Source organism: Schistosoma haematobium, chromosome ZW, assembly GCF_000699445.3.
Source record: "Schistosoma haematobium chromosome ZW, whole genome shotgun sequence".
Classification (NCBI taxonomy): Eukaryota; Metazoa; Platyhelminthes; class Trematoda; order Strigeidida; family Schistosomatidae; genus Schistosoma; species Schistosoma haematobium.
In genome coordinates, this window is record NC_067195.1 from 71,866,678 (window position 1) to 71,888,360 (window position 21,683).

A 21,683-nucleotide genomic window follows, 5' to 3' on the forward strand; every position below is an offset into this window, starting at 1 on the left:
ACGACTCTCTTCTGTGCCTAGACGCCCGACCTGAGCATTCAAGTCTCCGGCTAGTACTACAATATTTGTCGAACGCACTTTCTGGAGAAGAACAGTTAACTGGTGGTAAAACTCATCCTTGATTGCATCCGGGCTGTAATCTGTCGGGGCATTGGCGGAGATGACGAAAAGACATCGTTTCTCACACCGGTCTCTTCTCACTTTGATGGAACTTTCTAATCTAACAGCATATAACCGACTGTTAATGGGGATCCAATCGATTAGTGCTGCCTCAGCTCTAGCGCTTAGTGCGACACCAACGCCAGCAAGACCAGACGAAGATGCCACAGGGTCCCCGGATAAGCGCACGTAAAACAAGCTTTTTGAAGTGACAGATGTAGAGCGAATTCATAGTACTCCAGAGTCTTGAATACGGATCTCGGATAGACAGCAGACATCGATATGAAGACTTTCCAAAGACATAGCCATCCCTATCTGTTGTCCAACCTGCATAAGTGTGCGAACGTTGAAGGCAGCCAGTTTGAATGGTGCACGTGGTTTCAGAAAAACTGCTTCAGTACTCATAATCGGTGGTAACATACAATTTTCAACCGGACAGTGACTCGAGAACGTTTAGATACAGTCGAACTTCTACCAAAGACGAGCTGCAGTATAGGTCGAAAAAGTAAGTATAGACAGAGATGGAATAAAAGAGGGTGAATAATGACGTAGTAAATAATGATAATAATAATAATAATAATAACAATAATGGTAATGACAATAATTTGAATCATTTGATTGTTATGCGAAGCGAGAAAAGTAGTTTCCATAGATATAGAGAGTTCATCATTTGCGTGTGGGCTGCGATACTGCCCGGGTGCCCAGACCGAAGCTGGTGGTTATCTTAGGGGGCTACACCCCGAGCCTTTGACCTAAAGGTCTAACCCACAAGGCAGTGGAGCATCGTAAGGAGATGCAGTCCCATGGTAGCCGGTGACCGAAAATTGGTTCATACGCCATTTGTTCCCGCAGGATACTGGAGCCCATGTGCGCCATTGGTTTGGAATCCGGTTAAAGAGCCGGACATTTGCTTTTCGTCCTCTCATTTTCGTAAACAACACCCCCGCCACGAGAAGGCAATGAGTAGGACTCCCCTGGCAGAGGTTGCATACGCGTGGCCGTGTGAGAGTATTTCGAGAGGGAGGGCGAATCCCCCCGCTCTTGGCCATACCAGGGCATTTGGGGGCATGGTTTAAAACAGGATGAGGTGATAAGTGAAGGAACACTGAGAATTAGATCCAGATAACTATTTATTCCTTGATTGTTATTCAATGTATATTTACGTCATTTACAGGTCATATTTGCTAGAGCTTGATGTCTAAACAAGTCTATGTCGCTGAAGCATGTAAATGCTATTAAAGCTTGTTAACGAACCCTCAAAGCTAATTAGTTAATATAGACGACCAGTTTTTACTATCGGTTGAGCCAGTATGTTATGAAACCTAATCAATATAACATTACGATAATGCATGTGAGCATTAATCAGAGGACCATGAGAATACTGGGTTAACATAATTCTAAAATCGATCGAGAAAGTTATAAGGATTATTAGTTATAGGTTGCGTTTCTTTAGTCGGGCTTACCAATGTAGAATTATAGTCTACTATGATATTAGTACTGCTCTAATAGTAGACCTAATCCTAAAATTGTAGATTTGTCATGATATAACTGCCTAATCTATAAGATCTTACGTGGAAGTCACATCATGGTCTACACCAACTCACTGTATCGTAACAACTACCAATACATGATGAAGAACAAGGTTAGGCTAGAGGAAGAACAATATATTTAATATGAATAAAAGATATAAGGTAATATTCAGCAGGGACCATGCCTGCATGACCAAGCCATGCCATTCGATCAACTCCAATTCATTCAATTCCTTGTTCACACCTTCTCCATCGTTAGGTATTTCTCCGCGTTAAATATTGAATATCTATTTTCCGAGTAATCTCGTGTTCAGCTTTGAGGATTGTGTGGTTATGGTCCAATGACACTACATATGTACCTCTCTAATTTTTACTTGATTTAGATAGAAAACTCAGTGGTCTTACTGATACTACTAAACTGTAGTCGGTCGCACGAGACGCTTAGTACTATACTAAAGATTTTCTAACTAGGCCTCGCAGTCTCCCACTAACTACCAGTAGTCAGACATTTATGGACCTGTAACGCGTCAACCGGTTAGGATTGTAGTGACATTGGGCCATAACAACACAATCCTCATAGCTGAACAGGAGACAACTGGGAAGATAGATATTTAACATTTAACGCCGAAAGAAACCCGGCGATGGAGAAGGTGGGAAGAAGGAATTCAATTTGAACTGATCGGATGGCATGGCTCAGCCTTGCAGGCTTGGTCATTCTTTATGGCGTGTTTTTATCCACATTAAATATATTGTTCTGTCTCCCGCCTAAATGTATTCTCCGTCATATATTGGTGATTGTTACGATAGGACGAGTCAGTGTAGGCAATGATGTGACCTCCACGTAAGATCTCATAGATTAGGCAGTTACATCATGACAAGTCTGCAACTTAAGAATTAGGACTATTATTAGTGCAGTACTAATGACGAAGTAGACCATAATTCTACAGGATAGTACAAAATGCCATCAAAACCAAAGTACTGTGGGCTCCTTGTCTATTTTTATACCAGCTTTCTACTTTCACGTGCTTTGTGTTAACTTACCACTAATTTCATCTTATTACTCACTGCTTTATTTATGACTATTATATTCCCACACTTTTTGCCTACTTCGATAGATATTCGTGTGCCACCACAACTTTCTAAGTGTTTATACTTTGTTCAGAAACCCATAATTTACACTGTAGTCATCTAGAGAACAACTATAAACTGTGAGCCAATAAATGTTGTGATTTGTAGATCATACCTGTAAAAATTGCGTGTACCTGCCCTTGCAGAAATATATTATAATAATGGCATCGATGCCCTACTCATATTCCATAGTCTGTAATAGCCTGATAAGCTTGTAAAATGGTGTTTATGTAAATGGTGTTGTTCAACAGGATTTGAAACACAGAGCATTGTGTAATATCTAAAAATAAATTTTAACGAGCCCAACATCATAAGAGGAGAGAGAGAGTAGGGTCGCTGACCACCAACCACCCATATTTGTCAGGCAGAATATTTCGTTTGTTTCAAGGTTTTCATAATTTCAGACGAGACAATCAACCAGAGATGCTAAGGTTGGTCTCCTACACTCTCTATTGAGACTCATGTTTCTAATTTTATGTTGGATTCTACTAAGATAACCTATTAAGTTTTAACTTGAACGTTTGCATTAGGACCTAATGGCTAGTATCTGATGAAAAAAGAGAATTAAAAGAACAGAAAGCAAAGGACATCGTTATTAGAGTTCCCTAACACTTTACTCTATTTTGATGTATTTCCTATTTTAATAAACGACCTTCCTGATTCGAACTTCCACTCCTCATCCTTTATTTGAACGCGTTTCACCTTGTTGCATACCACAACCCACTGTTCTTTATCACTGTTTTTTCTTAGATGAAGACGCTAACCACACTTCATTCTAGTAGCGGAAGTTAATATGACTTTTATCTACTGACTCACCATGCTCTTGTCTATCCCATTACAAACCATTAAGCATTTTTTGGGGTTTGTGTCCAAATACCTTGCTGCTCCTTTATTTCTCTTTTCCAGCATCACACCCGGTGCACAAATATGAAGCTTCATACACCTGAAACAAACCTAACGTGGGCGTTTTCAAAGTAAGGGCTCATACCAAGCGTCCCTTAAATGTACTTTATTACAGTTATTAACTTCTTAAAAAGTCTCGTATAACGTCTTAGCAGTACCAGAATCCCAACACACTGATGCAAAGTTTGGACCTGGTGTTCATCCTCCATGGTCTGTGAAACAGACCATAAAAACTGCATTCATAATACGGTACCAAACCAGATTATTAACTCTCTAGGATTCCTGCCCAAATGCACCGTCTTTCATTTTTAGATTTCTTCTATTTGGAGCTCTAACTGGAAAGCGACTTATATTCAAATCAGTCTTGTAAATTATGGATCCTGTCTGTAAAAATGGCGTGTACCTACTCTGGCAGAAACATATTGTTATTACTTTAATTATCTGTTGTTTAATCCTGATTTTACGTTACGTAAGGCATAATTATTGTCACGTTTGATTATGAATTCTTTAGGTTGGACCATCTAGAAAATAAAGGGCATATCGAATAAGCATAGAAGATTAAGTACCGAATGTTTTTACTTCTTATAATGCCTGACGTTAGGCAATCACTGCGTATGTAGAGATCGTTAAATCAACAAGTTTGGTTGTTAACACTGATGGTGCTTAAACGAAGTGTCGCTTTCTGTCCCATATGCATGGCATACGAAGAATTCATCAAGCCTATTTGAAAATGCAAGCAATACCGACTGAAACTCATGCAGAGCCAAAATGTAATCAACTGTTGTCACCATGTCCTCAAGAAAACTTGTTTTCCAATAATTTACATGTTCAGGGCTTCTATTGTATTGTTAATGATCGCTTAGCATCCACCTTATCGACATTGATTCGAAAAGAGCACAGTCAAGGTATTGGTATACTTGTCTGTCGTCAAATGATTTAAAAACCTAGTGTTGCGACACGATTTAGGCGGTTAGTAGCCGGGTTTGGATGGAGGTCCAGACAGACGCCGAGGAGTGATATCAAGTAGTATTAGTACCGAATTAAGTTTAGAAATTCGATGGATACACCCTCTGGTTTATATAGGATGACCAAAGCAATTTATGTGGCACATATGAAATCTTGTTTTATCTGCAACCTAACTAATTATCATGTGGAACACCCATGTAAATGAGTGGCCCATCTACTAGGCTTGGGCTGTAAACGTATGGCGTCCTCGAAGGTACACCTGATTGTCCACACACAACCTGGCCTATCTCATCATGATAAACAAGGAAATTCCTTCGCTTGGTGACTGGCGTGAATAAATTATATTACTGTTAAAACATAAAGATACCGATATATCGAGAGGCACTAAATCTAAGCCAGTTAACGGCTGTAGGATATTAGTAGAACGGCGTACCTAATCGTGATTTGTTGCGAATGCGTGACCGAGCGTCCTCAGCTATATGTTTTCATTAAAACTAACGAGGTCAGCATCAAATGTGGAAACACTGGTGTATATGTTTGTTCATGGTTTCCTGTCTATTAGTTCACATTAGTCATAACTGAACTGTCCATTATTCATTGATTTGTCACCAAACACAGAAGTGGTTCGGCTTAGTTGCTGATTTGACAAGGACTCACTGATATATTCACAGTTCTAGGTTGTTTGTTGTCTAAAGTGTTCACAACCACCCGCAGTATAATTCTACTGTTTGAACGTGAAAAAAATATGCTATTTTTCTTAGACCCCAAGTAGTATGTGTTTCACTGGAACAATACAAGCCTTGGCTACATAGTTTCTCAGAAAAATACACTTTGTGACAAGTCTGTGAGCAATGAAATTCACTCGAAATTTGAATACTCACTTGATCAAAACTGTTGAAAGAAAGATAAAACCTACCTCTGGTCAAATGTTACCTTGATAAAATACCCTAAATCCATTTTATCGAATGGTTTCAAATGGTTCTAGATAGACCCAAACAACCAAAAAAGTGGAAATAAAGGCGAACAAAGGGGAAATAAAGGGGTAAGTACTTCGGAAGAGAAAGGGGAAATAAAGGGGAAAACGCATCAGAATGTCGCCTTTTCGCCTGTCCGGGGGAGATACTGCGGATTTCCCTTTTTTGCCGCTTTGTCGATAAATTGCCCGCTTTTCGCCTAAATATCCGCTGAATTGTCTACTTTCCGCCTAAATGTCCACCAAATTGTCTACTTTTCGCCTAAATACACACAGAACTCCCTATTTTCGATCCACTGACATAACCCCAAAAGGTCTCCTATGTTCTCCTTTATTTTCAACAACAGACCGAAATAAAACTGCAATGCACTGGAAAACCGATGTATCTTTAAAAATTTTTATTTAAGAGGAAAATCGTGTTATTGTACAACATTAGAGCAGAAGCTTGAACATCAATCGTTTTGTATATCCATTGTAATTGCCAATTCATTGTTATTTGAAAAGATCTACAAAAGATGAAACTGGTGATGTATTATTCATAAGGTATTTGCATGTAATCTAAAGTTAACTGACACCCAAACACACATTCTCAACACTACTATAGTTTCCCAAATAAGTAATAAAGTAATCTCTTTGACAAAATAATGTTTATTAAAAGGTAGGTAGGACATAAAAAATTGCATGGATTATTCCCTTCAGCCACATTCGTTCGCCTATTGAGAATTGAAATAGTCGTCCTGTGAATTAATAAGTTTAAAAAACAGAAAAAGTCACAACAATATTTGAATGACATGTCTTGGCACAGCCAAATACTTTAAGCTAAACTTACGGTTATGCCCGTTAACACTGATGACTGTAACTATAGAGCCGTAAGGAATTTTATCACTTTAAATTAGTACATACCTGCCCTTCTTTCCTTCTTTTACGCTTTATCACTTTGTCTCTGACATCGTGAAAACCTAGTGTGGCTATGTCGTACAGCTTCGCAAGATCTTTTTCGTTGATAGAGGATGATAAAAAGCGATTTGTTAACGCACCTGAAGTTTAAATATTAAATATGAGTTACTTCGTATGCATCCGTAAAACCGACATTTTAGAAGTGGTCGTTTATAAGAAATTCCAAGTAACGTGAAGTTACTGGCAAACTCAGGTGTTAAGAGGTACGACAGAACATACCGCATTGAGGTTTTCGGATCATCACCTGATAACCTGGTAACCATTGCCATCTATAATCGGGACAAATTATTAAATTAATGTTGATGACTTACAAATCGGTCTCTGGTTTCTTTCTGCTGCAAACCAGTCTCCAGCATCTGCAGCTCCTCTTCAGATGACAAAGGGAACTGCTGGCTGGAGAGCCCGCAATCGAATCGATGCGGTTGTTCGAGTTCGTTAGACTTAGATAGTAACTGCTTAACATTACTACTCAAGCCAGTAATTGCCGAGGATATGTTCTGCAAAATCTTGTACAACCCATCAAAGCTGAAAAAGTTCACTAGATGATGCAGGTGACTTACTGATCCGCTATAGCACCACCGACATGCTTAGATTCCGATGTGGCAATGTGTTCTCATCCGTATAAGTGTTTCCACGGTGAGATCCCAGTATTTACATTGAAAGTAAAACATCTTTCGCCGACTGCAGAGAATCTATAGTGAATCATAGTTTCTATGTTTGTTACTTACCGAACTCGTTAATGATTTTACTTTTCAGAACTGCCCTATTGTCATCTGGTTGGTCGCACCTTTGTAGGTGGATATCGACCAGGCCCGTTGGATAAAGGCACAATTCTTTGCTAACAATCCACTTCTTGGCTGCTATCATGAGTTGTTTCTTGATAGGGACGTCAACAATGACGTATTGCTTGTTAGCGGGATTCTATTCGAATAGAAGCTTTAGCTTAACGGGCTTGTGTGTCTAATAGCAGTGTATCACTGATGACGCCAGGTAGAAGTCTAGGTGCACTTAACGACAAAAGAGAAGAAAATATCAGTAAATTATAGAGAGATACTGACCTTAACTTCCTAAAATATGTCAAATAATCATGTTGAATAATATTTAATAGTTTTTGGTAAATGAAAAATAAGAACAAGTGCCTTTGTTCCTCCCTGCCCATAACTTCCTTCAATACAATAAACATGAATCTCCAGAGAAGTCCTATTGACGGTTTCTGTTTGAAGAGGATTGGCGATTGAAGGGTTTGTTTGAGTTTATGCTTATGAATCTGCAGCGGACTTTTGGGTCTGCGTCTTCTTGGGATCTGAGAGATTGTAGTGATTATTATGCCCAATTAATCTATGACAACTCTTTCCCCCATTAAACTTTTTTAAACGGCTTATGATTCATCCAGTTTAAATTCGAAATGTCAGTTAGGAGGTATACTGATCCTGTATATCTCCAGTTTGTGTGGAATGCAATTGAAGCATGCTCAAGAGATTCCATCGAATCTTCTTTTCACGAGTTGTTGTCCTTTATTCAAAGAGAATGTGATTCTAGATGCACTGCAGGAAAACTGCAAAACGAACTCTCAAACGCTATAAGCGATGGTTGTATAGAATGTAACCAACGCTGTTATGTGAAACGCGATCCAATGCCCAAAGTGAAGGATAAACATGATTGGTAGGTTGGGCTTGAGCCCCGATTCAATATCTATATTCTTCCTTTTGAGGCTCGTGAACATGTATGATAATTTTTATGCGGAATACCTGATTTTTTTTTAGGTGGCAACGTTATTCGTGTTGTAACTGAGTATTACTTCTTTTAGGGGATAAATAGCCTTGTGATAAATTATGTAAACGTTACACATGGCCTTATATTCCACAATAAAACGTCCAAACACCACAGCGCAATAATTCTCACAGCTTGAGATGTTTAGGACTTGTTGGTACACTGAAACTGAGAGGTCGGTAGTAGTCACGTGGTTGTTTTCGCGACAACTATTCGCTTATGTAACAATACTCAACTCTAGTTCTTGAAGTAGTAGCTACTTGCGGATTGGTCGGCTGTTTGCATTACTAGTTTGTAAACTGGGATGGTGTAAGCATCCTAGAGGAGGAGTAGGCACCAATTTCTTTTTTGCAATTTAGCGACATCATTTTTACTAATTCTCCGTAATCTTGCGCCGAATTGTTCTTTAGCTCCACAACAAAGCTTCCGTCACTTCTAGAGATGACTTTTGTACACCCAGTTCCACCAAAATATATATATATATATATATAATATTGTAATGGTAAATAATAATATTTGTTGTTTATTGGAAACAAGCTCTTGAATTTATTGATATCACCGAGTATCTGTGGGGCCTACAGTGAGACAAAAAATCACTAGTTCCAACAGTAGTAACTCAACTGCACGATAGGTACGTTCCATAAGTTCATCTGTCCCACTCGGCTTTCGGAATATTCTGGAGACGAATCTAAAGATAAGATGACAGTAGTAATGTAGGTAGGTTTGCTCAGTAAGAACGGATATTTAATATAATGACGATTTCATCTGACAACACATGGCAGTTCGTAACTATATTACATAATATTCACTGTATGAGTTAACAGGACTAAGGGAAATTTTCATGTGTATTCACCTTTAAGCTCGGGAAAGTTCGAATATTCACACTCAAGCAAAAGCTGTATTGGCATGCATTGCAATGGACAATCTTTTATCTCAATGTGATAGTTGGCACGCGCGTATGTTTGCGGTTTTCTAAACTGGCTCTTTTTCTAGCTCTGAGAAGTGGTGTGTAAATTCCCGGTGTAGATAACTGCAATGCGTGCCCAAAAAACCTGAAATTACTGCCCTAGATGTATTCAATGGCTTTTCGTGACGAATCATTAGTCACCGTAGTATTACACATTCTGCAGCATATGCTTCAGGATTCTAGTTTTTGTTCGAGTCACGTTTTTTGATTTTGGGGACGTTTACCACTTTACGTTTCAGCCATTTCCAGGTCGTGGGTCATTTGTCTGACTTAATACTGCTTAGAAGTAGTTAAAATGTAGTTACTCAATGTCAAGATACGACATGAATGCTGAAGACATGTTTAGTATGCAGCAATCTAAGTCACTCATTGCTCGGGTAAGATATTGTCTCGCTTATCGAGTGAATACGATGTCAGTGCACCTTTTTGCTGCTGCACAATGTCAAAAGGTTGAGGTCAGTCATTTGTAGATAAATATCCGATTATTATTGTTCCCTCCGAGTTGCTAATCTGTGGGAAACCAACTTAAAAAGGCTAAATACTTCAGTGAGCGATAAAAAGGCTATGAGCAAGTATTAAGTGAAGTAACTGCTACGTTTATATTTTTATTTGATCGCAAACATTGGTGTAAGGAGGCACCAAATACATATGCGCCACACTAACAATGTAGAACGTATGATGTAGCGAAACTCCATGAAAATCATCCACCTGAGCTACAAACCTCCACCATCTCAGTGATATTGATTATTCAACTATCTCTCGGCAATGTAGTATTCATGACTCAGTGTAAAGTCACGTGCTCCACGATTCGTTACCATGTACTAATTTAGTCTTATTTGGTCGATTAGTATTTTTGTTACGAAATGTTCTACAGAACATGACGATTAAGGACGCACAAGATACCGTCGAGCTATTTTTGTTCACAAACAGTAATTTCGTCGATTGATGTGACCAACGTGAACCAGCACCAACTGCCAGCTACATTTTTTAGAATCCATTATCAGTGTCTCTAAAATATTAAAATTAGGTGGTTGTTGACCATATGAAGCTATAAATCTATCCAAGCGGCTTTATTCCTAAACATAGTGTTCACTAGTGCAAAAACACTGGATTTTTCGTTCCAGTAGTTAACATATCCGTCTCATTTTTGTCAAAATACTGGGAAAATCGCTCATATATATATATATATATATTAGGCAGCGTTATTTCATACTACTATCCGAGTTGATTTGTACCAGCTATCTTGATGATAGGTTTGACGTCTAAGAACTATGCACATTTATGACATATCTTAAGTGTTTTTGTTTCTCCAATCCCTAATTCTGATTCAAACCTTACTGATTGTCATTTCTTAAGTCATTGGCTTTTTTCGGAAATCAGTGGTAGCTTCTGGGCTTCGTTAAAGAAAAAACATCATCTCACCACAAAAACTTATTTTGTTTCAAATGTGCTGTCCAGTTTTTAGTCAACTAACGCTGTATCTGTTTTTCTCCCAATTCAGGTATTGCTTTGAATGTCACGGACCAGGTCATGTTGTATCTTGTCCAACTTGTTTCAGAGTATACCACCCCGATTGCTTGCCAGTTGCCTTATCATCACAACTGTCCTCTGTTATACCGTGTGAATCTGGTGGATCCGAAGCCGATTCAAATATGTCTAGTGGATTCCCACCTACTAGCCCATGTCCTGTTTGCCAGCGGTTGTCGCGAGCATCTAATATATCAAATCCTAGCACCCCATCGGAGTTACATAAAATCTTCCAGGTTGTCCTTGATCGGATCCGCAACAAAGTCAATTGGAAAACAATGCAGGTTGTTGGTTACTTAAACGAACCTTTACGAAATAACTACCTCGTATTACGGCAAATTAATACTCGTCTTATAACCGAACGTATGCGAGCAGATCCATCATCTAAAGATTGTTATCCTAATCGAACCTCCCTTCTGATTGATGTGGATTTACTAATTCACAACACCGCCATTTTTTACGGTTCTAAAAACGATATGAGCAATATGGCTCGACAGATACGATCTCAGCTAGAACGAGAATTGCGAGAATCATCTTTTTGCATAGATTGTTACTTGCGTCTTCATTCAGCATCAGTAAATAAATTAACAGCACCTTGTCGGGTTGCTCATCGTCTCCTTTGGTTCCAACACAATGGGTGGTCCTTTCGTCCTTGCAAAATGTTATATGAGAGTACGGAGGGCTACGAAGTAGTTTGCTTTGGTGGACGACATGAGAGAGTTTTTGTTCCACTAGCGAGAGCATTTGATATGAATTTTACAGCAGATGAACTTGGTTTACGAGAAACACCACCTTTGAAAAAAGCACTGAATGAAGCTGAAGAGTACAAAACAAACCAAGCTATTTTTGATCAGCAAATGAAGAATTCTGATCATCTGCCAAACAAGATGCTGGCTGAACCTATCTCGATAGATTCCATAAGAAACAATCTAATCAGTGTGTCTATATCTAATGGAACATTCCTGAAAAGTGCTACTTCTCCGCCTTTAAAAAAGAAAAGACCTGGTAGGCGTCCACTATCTACTAGATCTCACAATGAAGATTTCAACGTATCGCCTGAAATGCAGGTTTTCAAATCTCGTAAATCCACTGGAGCAAATTCACCTGTGTGGTGTCCTGTGTCACAGCATTCTACGTCTCGACGTGACTCACATTGGTCAGATAATATGAAGAATGTTACTGAAGGTAAGAGTAGTCACAAAGACTACTTGTATTATATGTACCCCCGTGCATTATTTTAACTCCAGTCTAGAGCAATAAATAGTTATCACACTTTTAAATCCTCGTTGTTCAGAAGTTTAAGAGATTTCACACTTTCAAACTTTCTTAATTAAATTTATCTTAAAGCTCAAGCAGTTGCTATTGGCTTTTCATAATCGGTAAAAATTAAGTAGAATCTAGCGTATTCAAATTTCTCTGGGAAAATACCAAGTTTTTAACAGCTTTTTCTGTCAATTCATCAAAAAATTATTTATCAATTATAAAAATTTTCTAGATGCTTAGTACGTCGAACGTTCGTTAGGTCTACTGGTGGTTTTCATAAACTGTTGTTGTCTGTGCAGCCAATACATCCTTCATATTTGTCTCAGACTTTTTATGAGATTTTATCAAGCACTGTCTGAGCCTCACTTGTATCGGATGAAATCAAATTGCTTTCATTGGTCGTGGCTTTTAGACCATTCTCTAGCATATGATGAGTGTCGAAAAAGTGAAAATATGATTTCTTTGAGAATACAAATTTAAGCTCAGATCTCAGGAACTCAAACAATTTAAAGTGACTATTTTACACATGGTTAGTCCCTTTAGGAAACGGGTTATGCATTTTGCTGAATTTTATTGCCACTTGTGGTTTCATGGAATGTGCTAAATTTCTTATTTCTATTAATTAGTTTTTGGAAATCGAATTTACCAATTTTAGGTTCTCGGTCATTATTTATGATTGCGTTATAGCTTTCAATCTAAAATTAGGTATGAGTTGTCTGTTTCATTGTCCGTTCTAACTAACTCAAATAGTCTGCAAATAAATTTTCATTTTCAGCTGGTATCCATAGTCATCGTACCCAAATTGGGCACACTTCGTCTTTTCTATCTAATCTTTATTAGTCACTGGTTTCCGGAGGACATTGACAAAACTCAGTTGGTCAGTCAGTCAGACGTAACGTAGGACCCGACACATGTGTACAACGGTTCGGGTTGCCATATCCCATTAGCATAGTGAGACGGAATTGTCAGGTTAAATCCTACAGCAGTAGCGGTTGTAGTGGTATTAACGGCAGTAGGAAGGTTAGGTATCCAAGGTACAGTCCTAATAAAACAATAAGGACTTTCAAAATGTTCATTCCTATAATAGACGAATCATTGCTCCTCTTGTTTGTCATGTTTAAAGTAAATTACCTTCGCTTTCATAATCTCGTCTTCTAATAACCGTTGTGCACATGTCCTGATATCGCTATGATCTTTTATTCTTAGACATTGATATTGATTGGTTAGCGAAACCAGATAAACAAGCCTCTCATCTGGTTTAACTGTAAAACAATTGGTTACCTATTGGTTTTCCTAAATAGCACATGTTCATAAAAAAATTTTGGTTCAGGTCCGACTAAATTATGTTTCTGAAGCCTAATAAACAAGTAGGCAGGGATGTATCGATCCAACAGTAGCTCATTGATTTTTCTCTTTCCCTGTTGTTCTGTTAGTAACCTTCATGTGATTTCTAGTCGCTTCTATCGGTCAAAAACTAAGTTTTTATGGAAGGACTGTGATAAGGACCCATTAATTCTATACCCTTCACATTATTAATTCATCTATTTTTTGGTTCTTTTTTGCTTTCTTTCTGGTAGTTATTCACAACTGTTGGTATAACTATATCCGTTTTCTTGGTTTTGTTAACTTCCGTTTGGTGTAGGGTGACAACTTAGACCAATACACGATTGACACAGGTCATATGTCTTTGTGCAGCCTATCTTAATAAAAATAAGTGGTTTTTTGTCGTAAGTACAGTTCATATACACTAATATTCCTACAAGAGCATTTAATTTATATACTGTTGTATAAGCTGTCAACTCCACTTTTAAACACGGAGTTATTTCACGATGATTTGTTTTGAGATAAGGGGTTTTAACTCCTTTCATTCGAATTCCCAGAATAAAATGTTCATTAAGTTCATCGTTATAAACGGTGTAAACTGTTTAGATACATTTGCTTAAGCATTCTTATCACTAACTGTTTTTTAACAGTATGCCTCATAGTAAGACAAAAATATTAGCGAATCTCATAATTAGATGTTAAATCATTAGCTTACTTTATTCGTTTGTTGAAATTATTCATAAATTTGATACGGATAATAATAGTGGTCTGATTTTTTACTTCATTTTTATAGATAACTTAACTTCCTTATCGTCACTGAACAGTGACAGTGATGGTCCGGAAACCAAGTGCCGCATTTCAGAGCCTACTCCTGAGAATCCAAGTGTAAATAAATCGTCTATGAAACTATCGATACCTCTCCTACCTACTCCAACAAAAAGAAAGTCACATAAAAGAAAGCGATGCAACGAAGCACACTCAAGACCTAGTTTCTCCAACGGCATATCAGCTGTCCCTCCGAGCTGTGACTCTAGTTCATCCGAGCTTTCAACAGCGTCTTTTGCGGCTAAAACACAACGGACTATACGCATTAAGCCGTTGCCTTTTAGAAGTGAAAACAACGACATTCCTCTTTCTGTGAAGGAAACCAATCAGTCTCTCCCTCGATTGACCTGTGTTGACAGTCATGTCGTGCGTACAGAACCTGTACACAGCATGTCCTCCTCATCCTCTGCTGCATCTGGTCCTTCATCGGACCGTACAACTGTTCCTGCCCTTGCCTCTTCTGGTGGCCATACCCCTCCTGATTCATCAGCTTTTTCGGCCTCTTCAACATATTCTGATTTTTCCAAGAAATCACGTGGACGTCCGCCCAAGACTCATAAATCTACCAAGTCCTCTTTGCCTTCAGCGAGCGCCAAATGTGCTACCGAAAATTCTGATGATTGTTCTTCCACCCCGTTACTGTTATCTGCAAGAAATACCTATGAACCCCCAGCTAATAACAAGCATTGTCTTCTTACAATACCGATAAGTTCTCCTATCCGTTCAGATAGGCTAACCGTTGCAGATGAAGATAAACAACATCCAGTGTGTTCTTTATCACCGCCTTCATCCTTATCAGATGCAGAGTCGGATTTGTCTTCTCTTTCTTCTTCATCCTCCACCGTGTCATCATCATCTCAGTTGTCTTCTTCCTCGTTGTCTTCAACATCCACACTTTCATCTCCTGCTCTACGGTTATCCTTCTCTACACTAAAACCAAAGATAAATGACGAACTGTCGACCGCTCGAGTCAAGCAAAAGTCGTCAAAAGACATCTTAACACCTTTCCAAAGTCAGTTAACTCTCAAAACACGTGATAATAAGGAAGGGACAAAAGAAGCTGATAGTAGTCAACACGTTCCCAAATTAACTAAATCAATTAAGTCGTCTCGCCATAACTTGGAAATGAAGGGACATTTCCGACCGTCTTCGCGATCTACTGTTATAAATACTTTCAAAAATACAGATTTGAATAATGACTATCAGGATGAAGACGTCGGATTCTGTATGGTTTCTCCGGAAAAGAGTCTAAAACCTGAAAAGGTAAGTTGATCCAAACTGGTTCTCTTTTGCCATATACTTTTTTGATCTAACCAATAATCTAGTGGGTTGATCATATGTCTAATAATAATAATTTCTTAGCATTTACTGGATTTGTCGAATGGTTTACATGGTCCTATCTATAAAGCACTACGCAGTCTGTACAAACACTAGTTCTAATTAACTGTGAGATTGTTTAGCAAGTCAGTACATGCCTGTGTTGTGATCTTGTTACTGAAGGTCCCTTGCTTTTGATGAATTTCTAACTTTAGATAGCGGTTACTCGCTCACAACAATTCTTGTATCATTTAATATGACAAAAATAATTCACCAAAACTACCAATTAAAAAGTTAAATAAATGACTGCCTCTAAAGTAATATTTTCTTTTAAGTTTCAATTGTAAACGTTTACATTCTGATTTGAATTTATATTGTGACTTTGAAACTTGTCAAAGATCCTCACATAGACTACCTAATCAGTTGGTTCGTCGAAAGTGTAGCTTCGTTTAAAATATGCCTAAATAAGAATGTCCAATTCGTTTTAAACTACTTACGTTCGGTTAACCGACACATTGCTGTTGATTTCTAAAGAGTTCCATGTATATCGTAATGAACTTTCCAAGGATCTTGACAACATACATGTTAGAAAATGATAATAATTACATTTACTTTTTTCGTTTTTGTTTATAAGAAGTTCCTTCTAGTTTTAACTACCTTATTGCTATCGTAGCCTTTTACTAAACTGTAAAATACCTGTGTATGTATGAAGTCTCGGTGTTCGCGTTTCTGATCTGAATGGCATTCAATCCTTTCTAAACAGTTTATTTCGTAGCTATTGGTTTTATTATCTGATTGGTAAATCTAATAAATACAAACGCTGGAACTTTTCGCCATTCTTAGTCAAGTTAACTAAACCTACATGTACGTTACTTTCAAGCTTCTTTAGAGATGAGGAAAATGTCAGTCTTTGGAAGTTTGGCTAGTAAGAAATCAAGTTATAGGTCGAAGTAACAAGTGTTCGTATGGTATGTAAATCAGTGTTTTTGCAGCTAAACTGTTCATCCGTTTCCTTTTTTAGGTAACCGGAATTCTGCGCATTCCTGGCGATGGTAGTAATTCTGTTGACAATAAATCTCTGGGTTCTTCGGCACCCAACTCATCCGTCAAAAATTTCGCTTTTGATAGCCCCAATACCAAACTCAGTTCTAAAACCGTTCATCCTTCTGGCTGGTCTAGTGGGACGAAAATATTGTCTACATTTAATGATCAGCCATCTGCAGCGCCTCAGCTTACTCATCCAACTGGAGCAAATGTCTCCACCGGTCCAACTCCTCCTTCGAACTCTTCAGCATCTTCTTCATGTTACTCTTCAGTGTCACCAGCTGCTCTTTCGTCTACGTCTGGTTTAGGTTCTAGTTTAAGTGATCCGAAATCAGTAGACGCATCACCTGGTGAAGTAGCAACTATGCTAGGGAATGCACCTTTTTCTTGCTCATCAGGCAATGGCAGTGGACTGGTTGCTCATTTGCAGTCTGATAGCAATATGATAAAAACTGAGGTGTGTCTTAATTTTGAAATATACAATTATATTACCTATTCCTTTGATGAATATTTAATATTATAAAAAGTGTTATATTTGTTGCCTACTAATTTCTTTGATTCTCTTGTTACTGAAACCATCATTTTATATCACTTGTCTTGTAATCCTCTTATACAACATCAAGTGTTGTTCCACCTAATATACTCACATAATGAATCATTTTCAGATTATTAATCTAAACAGCAACTGTCTTGTCTCATGTACCCGTGCTATTAATTAGTTACAACACCAAAAGGATATCACTTACACACTAAACATTAGAAACTCCGTCCTCATTTTAATACAAAGCTTACTAAAATATCATTTCGTTTTAACCCTTTTATTCTTTATGTAGTGCTCTTGTGACATCAAGAAGTCAAGAGACCTTATTTTAAGGGACTTGGACAATTTTATTCTTTTCCAGATTCATCAAGCTCGATTGAAAAGTAAACCATGTTAATAAAAAGACTTGGTTGTACCTTCGCTATTCAAATTGATGTAACCCACAAAATCTCTCTTAACTACCTATCAGGGTTTCCATTAAATCCAAAGTTAAACAAGCCTTTTGATCCAATTTCGCTTTCGCGAACGTAGACATATCTCTCTGAAGATTGTTAATTAGTTAGTTTATTTACTGGTTTAATAGTGTACCTAGTTGAACTCAAACATTAATTTATGTTTCTGTTTGATAAACACGGCTTGCGAATTGTCAAGGGTGTTTTTCTAAAACTTTTTAACGTCCTTTTTTAGTCGTTTTTATTTGTGAAATTCGATGGACAGACAGGGAATGTTTTCTTACAACCTAGGACCTAGTGCATTAAACTTTAGTAAGGTAAATAAATCAGTAAAGTAATAAACATAGATATCTTATTATCGACAGTTCTGTTGTACTTTCCTGACTTTAATCCTACGACGTCTTACACTAGTTTTGGTTAAGTTCGAATCCTCAGTAAAAAGTCAGCTTTTATAATATTTCATCTACTTTTTGTGATATCCTTTATTAAGAATTTCTTTATTAATAACGTGATTTCTAAAATGTTAACCATATGTATATACATATGCACATCTTTTAGCTGTATATTTATTTCAACACAATGTCAACATTTTAAATCCACAAACATTTCTATCTCATTGTTTGTAGGAACGAATTCATCGGATATACGCTGATCGACTTATTGCCTTGACAACTGAGAGAGATCAAGCTCGGGAGGAAGTTCATCGACGCGACATTTTAATCTCTGAACTTCGTCGTGCACATGAAGCTGAGATTAAACGAGTTAAACAACGAACATGGTGTCAAGTGTGTTTAAATGAAGCATTCTACCACTGTTGTCCCGGGACAGCATACTGTTCTGAAACATGCCAGTTTGAACACTGGACAGCTCAGCATAATCGCGATTGCCGTCGTCGAACAGAGTCACAACAGCAACAACAAATTCGTAGCTAGCATATTATAGACCAAGTATATATATATATATATATATATATATATATATATATATATATATATATATATATATATACTCTTCAACTCAGTTTCATTCCCTTCAACCCCATTTCTAGTCGTTCTCAACTTACTTTTAAGAATTAAGTTTTTTAAAGTTTGGCAGCCGTATTAGGGATGGAAGAATCAATTTTATCCTATTATTATTATTATTATTCGCGTCAGAGTCTCTTGGACTGTTGAGCGCCGCTCAATCACATCGTTTTCGCTACATAGTATGTTTGGTAGTGTATAGTCTTTCTTTATCTCATGATGGCATTGTGATAATAACGCGTTCTTGGTATTTTGTCATTATTGTAAGTAGAACTAATGATACTAAAACTAGTAATCATGAGCTTTATCATAACTATTCTTTCTTGACAGACCTAGGATTACACTAAACCCAGGAGCCAATAAATTTATTTCATTACTGATACTTCTAGATAGATTTAATATTTCTTTCTTAAACTGATCATTTGCAGATTGGTGAATTTTCCTTAGTTCATTGCAATTATTAACTTCGTTTATGATATTAGTGCTGTGAAGCGCAAGTAACATAATGTATCCTGTATCTCACTTCTTCAATCCTCTTGTCTGATATTTGTGCTTTGTTGCGCTCATTTAAGTATATTTGTTTTGTTGTTACTTTAACATTCTTCAGTGTGTTCGATAATCCACACGCACAAATACACAATCGTATATGTATGCATAGATATACACATGTAAATCAATTCCCTGTTTTTGTTTATTTTTCTATATCTTTTCATTTTTGTCTGTGATTCATACTATCTGATCTTTGTTTCTCCTGTCTTATGTTTTCCCTTTCATACTACTTCGTTAAAAATTAATCTATTGTATATGTACATACGTCTCACTTAATGTTGTTTTGCAACAAATCCAAGATGCTTATTAAATTAGCAATTTAATAGTTGTAGTTATGTATTAGTTACGATAACTCATATAGATCTAAGCTCTCGTCTTCTGCTTGCTTCTAAAAATCTCTCATTTTTGCGTAATATTTTAAAACAGTGTATTAGTATTTTTCAAATGATTATTATTCTGTCCTAAGAATCCTTTTTCTTTTGTTGCAGTATATTCCTACATTGCTTGTCTTGTTAAAAATTGCTATTGATAGGAGGTCGGAATTTTTACGTATCTATAAACGGGAACGCACACTCACAGTTCGTTCATCCATATGCATATGGATAAGGATGTAGTGGCAGAAAAATTTAATAAGACATATATATATATATATATATGCAAATTTTAGCAACATGGATTCACAACTTGTCTTATCTCTAAATCTATATAGCAGCAGTTACCCATATAGTATAATAAATAATATATGTTTTCAAAATACTTCATAATAATTCGTTTTGTACTAGAAGCAAATAATTAATTATTTTTCTTTTCTCTTCTATCTGTACAGAAACAGTTGTAAATTTTCTTTATTGTTTTTTGTATACTTGTATGTATTTTTTTGTTGTTATTGTCATTTGTTAAGCGTTATGTTTTATCCTAAAGTAAACCGCTTTTCGAATTTAATGGTAGTCTACTCTGATATAAATGATTATGCACAATCGGAGTGTTTTGAAATCCCTGTTTCAAATTGTTAAGGTGATATCTTACTGGGTTCTCAGTATGAAATAGGTTGCAGTATAGATACATTTTTTTCGTTTCAAGTCTCGCTGAATTTGTGATTATTTATATATATAAAGTGCTTTCATTCAACTATTGTTATTATTTCACCGATTGTAAGTCTCAAAAATGTTTTTCTAAGGATTTATCTTGGTGTCTACGCACACCCACCGTGTGTGTTCAACTTGATCATGCGTTTTTCCTCACGTAAATTTCCCAAACTTTATTGCTACACAACTTGATTTAAAATCCATTTCCGTAAATAGTCGATATGTGAGAAGCCAATATTATTTCTTCGCTATTACTTAATTCTGTTTCTTCATACTGTAATGTGCATTCTCTTTCCATTTTGTTTTGGTTGGTTTCAGTACAACCACCAGCAAAGTAAGTTTAGTTTTTTTATATGGCAGTGTACATGTACATTTCGCAATTTCGTTATTGCACAAGTTAATTTAAAATATTAAGTGTTCTTTCTAACATTGTCAATTTTTTTTAATTTTTGGATTGGGAATCTTTTTCTAGTTATGGTATGTCGTTTTTTCTCAGGAACACTATTGGACTTGTGTATTTTAGGGGGTATAGTGGTCGTATGTTTCCACCTGATTCACTTTTATTCTGTTCTATTTAAACGAATGGTCATAACAACATTGAATTCAGTTACTCTGGGGTATTCTGTTCTTTAAACTTAAGAGAACAAAACGTCATCCTGAGTTACAAGTATTCTTTACCATCTCCAAATGCATAATTTGACGACCTTTCGCTAGGACCTGTTACTATGGTGTCACTAGAAGTTTAGAGTCGGGTTTCTGTTTTTAGACAATTTATTAGGTGTACTTTAGACCAACCAAAATCAAGACTAAGACTGGACGGCCGATTAAAATCGATCTCTTTTAACTGTCCATTGGACCAATATAAAATAGGATTGTTATCTGATTAAAAGCACATATTCTTTGTATTTATTAGGTCTTAACATATTTAACAGTTTATCGCTAGACCTGTATGTCTAGACTTTGTATTTTTTCCGTCACTATAGTAGTTTCTAATGTTCAGTAATATTTCAAGTCTGTACTTACTTGACTCAGATCGTCAATCGATTTTAATTCGTTCTGGAATGGTTGAGTATAATCTCTGCTAGTTTATTACAAGTGCAATCGATAGACCAAATGTACTTTTATGGCTTTCTGCAAATCCATTCACTCTGTAATTATTATTTTCAGAATATAAATTATTATTATTCGATGAATGTATGACTTATACGCACAGGCTATTTCACAGTTCTTAAGAATTCATTGCTCGTATATTCTAGTTTCCACCCGTACGGAGATTTGTTTTTCGAAATCTAAGTTCGACCTTTTTCTACTTCCAGTTTGAGACTAACTCTTATATGGTAAATTGATAAAAGAGGTTTCTTTATTTCTACAAATATGATGGGC

General features: G+C 36.8%; 1 protein-coding gene across 2 annotated transcripts; it reads left to right on the top strand.

Annotated features, from left to right (window-relative positions):
* Positions 1 to 7,881: 7,881 nt before the first annotated feature.
* Positions 7,882 to 20,719, top strand: ZMYND11_1 (negative regulation of extrinsic apoptotic signaling pathway; the record flags this gene model as incomplete). Of its 2 annotated transcripts, XM_012939936.3 has the most annotated exons (5): positions 8,021 to 8,277; positions 10,854 to 12,064; positions 14,259 to 15,553; positions 16,629 to 17,108; positions 18,271 to 20,719. In XM_012939936.3, the coding sequence occupies 5 exons, from the start codon at positions 8,021 to 8,023 to the stop codon at positions 18,574 to 18,576; spliced, it is 3,549 nt and encodes a 1,182-aa protein (XP_012795390.1). In that variant the 3' UTR covers positions 18,577 to 20,719. The 2 variants fall into 2 exon arrangements, with proteins under 2 accessions (XP_051072382.1, XP_012795390.1); XM_051212226.1 differs by having other exon boundaries at positions 7,882 to 12,064; positions 14,259 to 20,719.
* Positions 20,720 to 21,683: the final 964 nt, after the last annotated feature.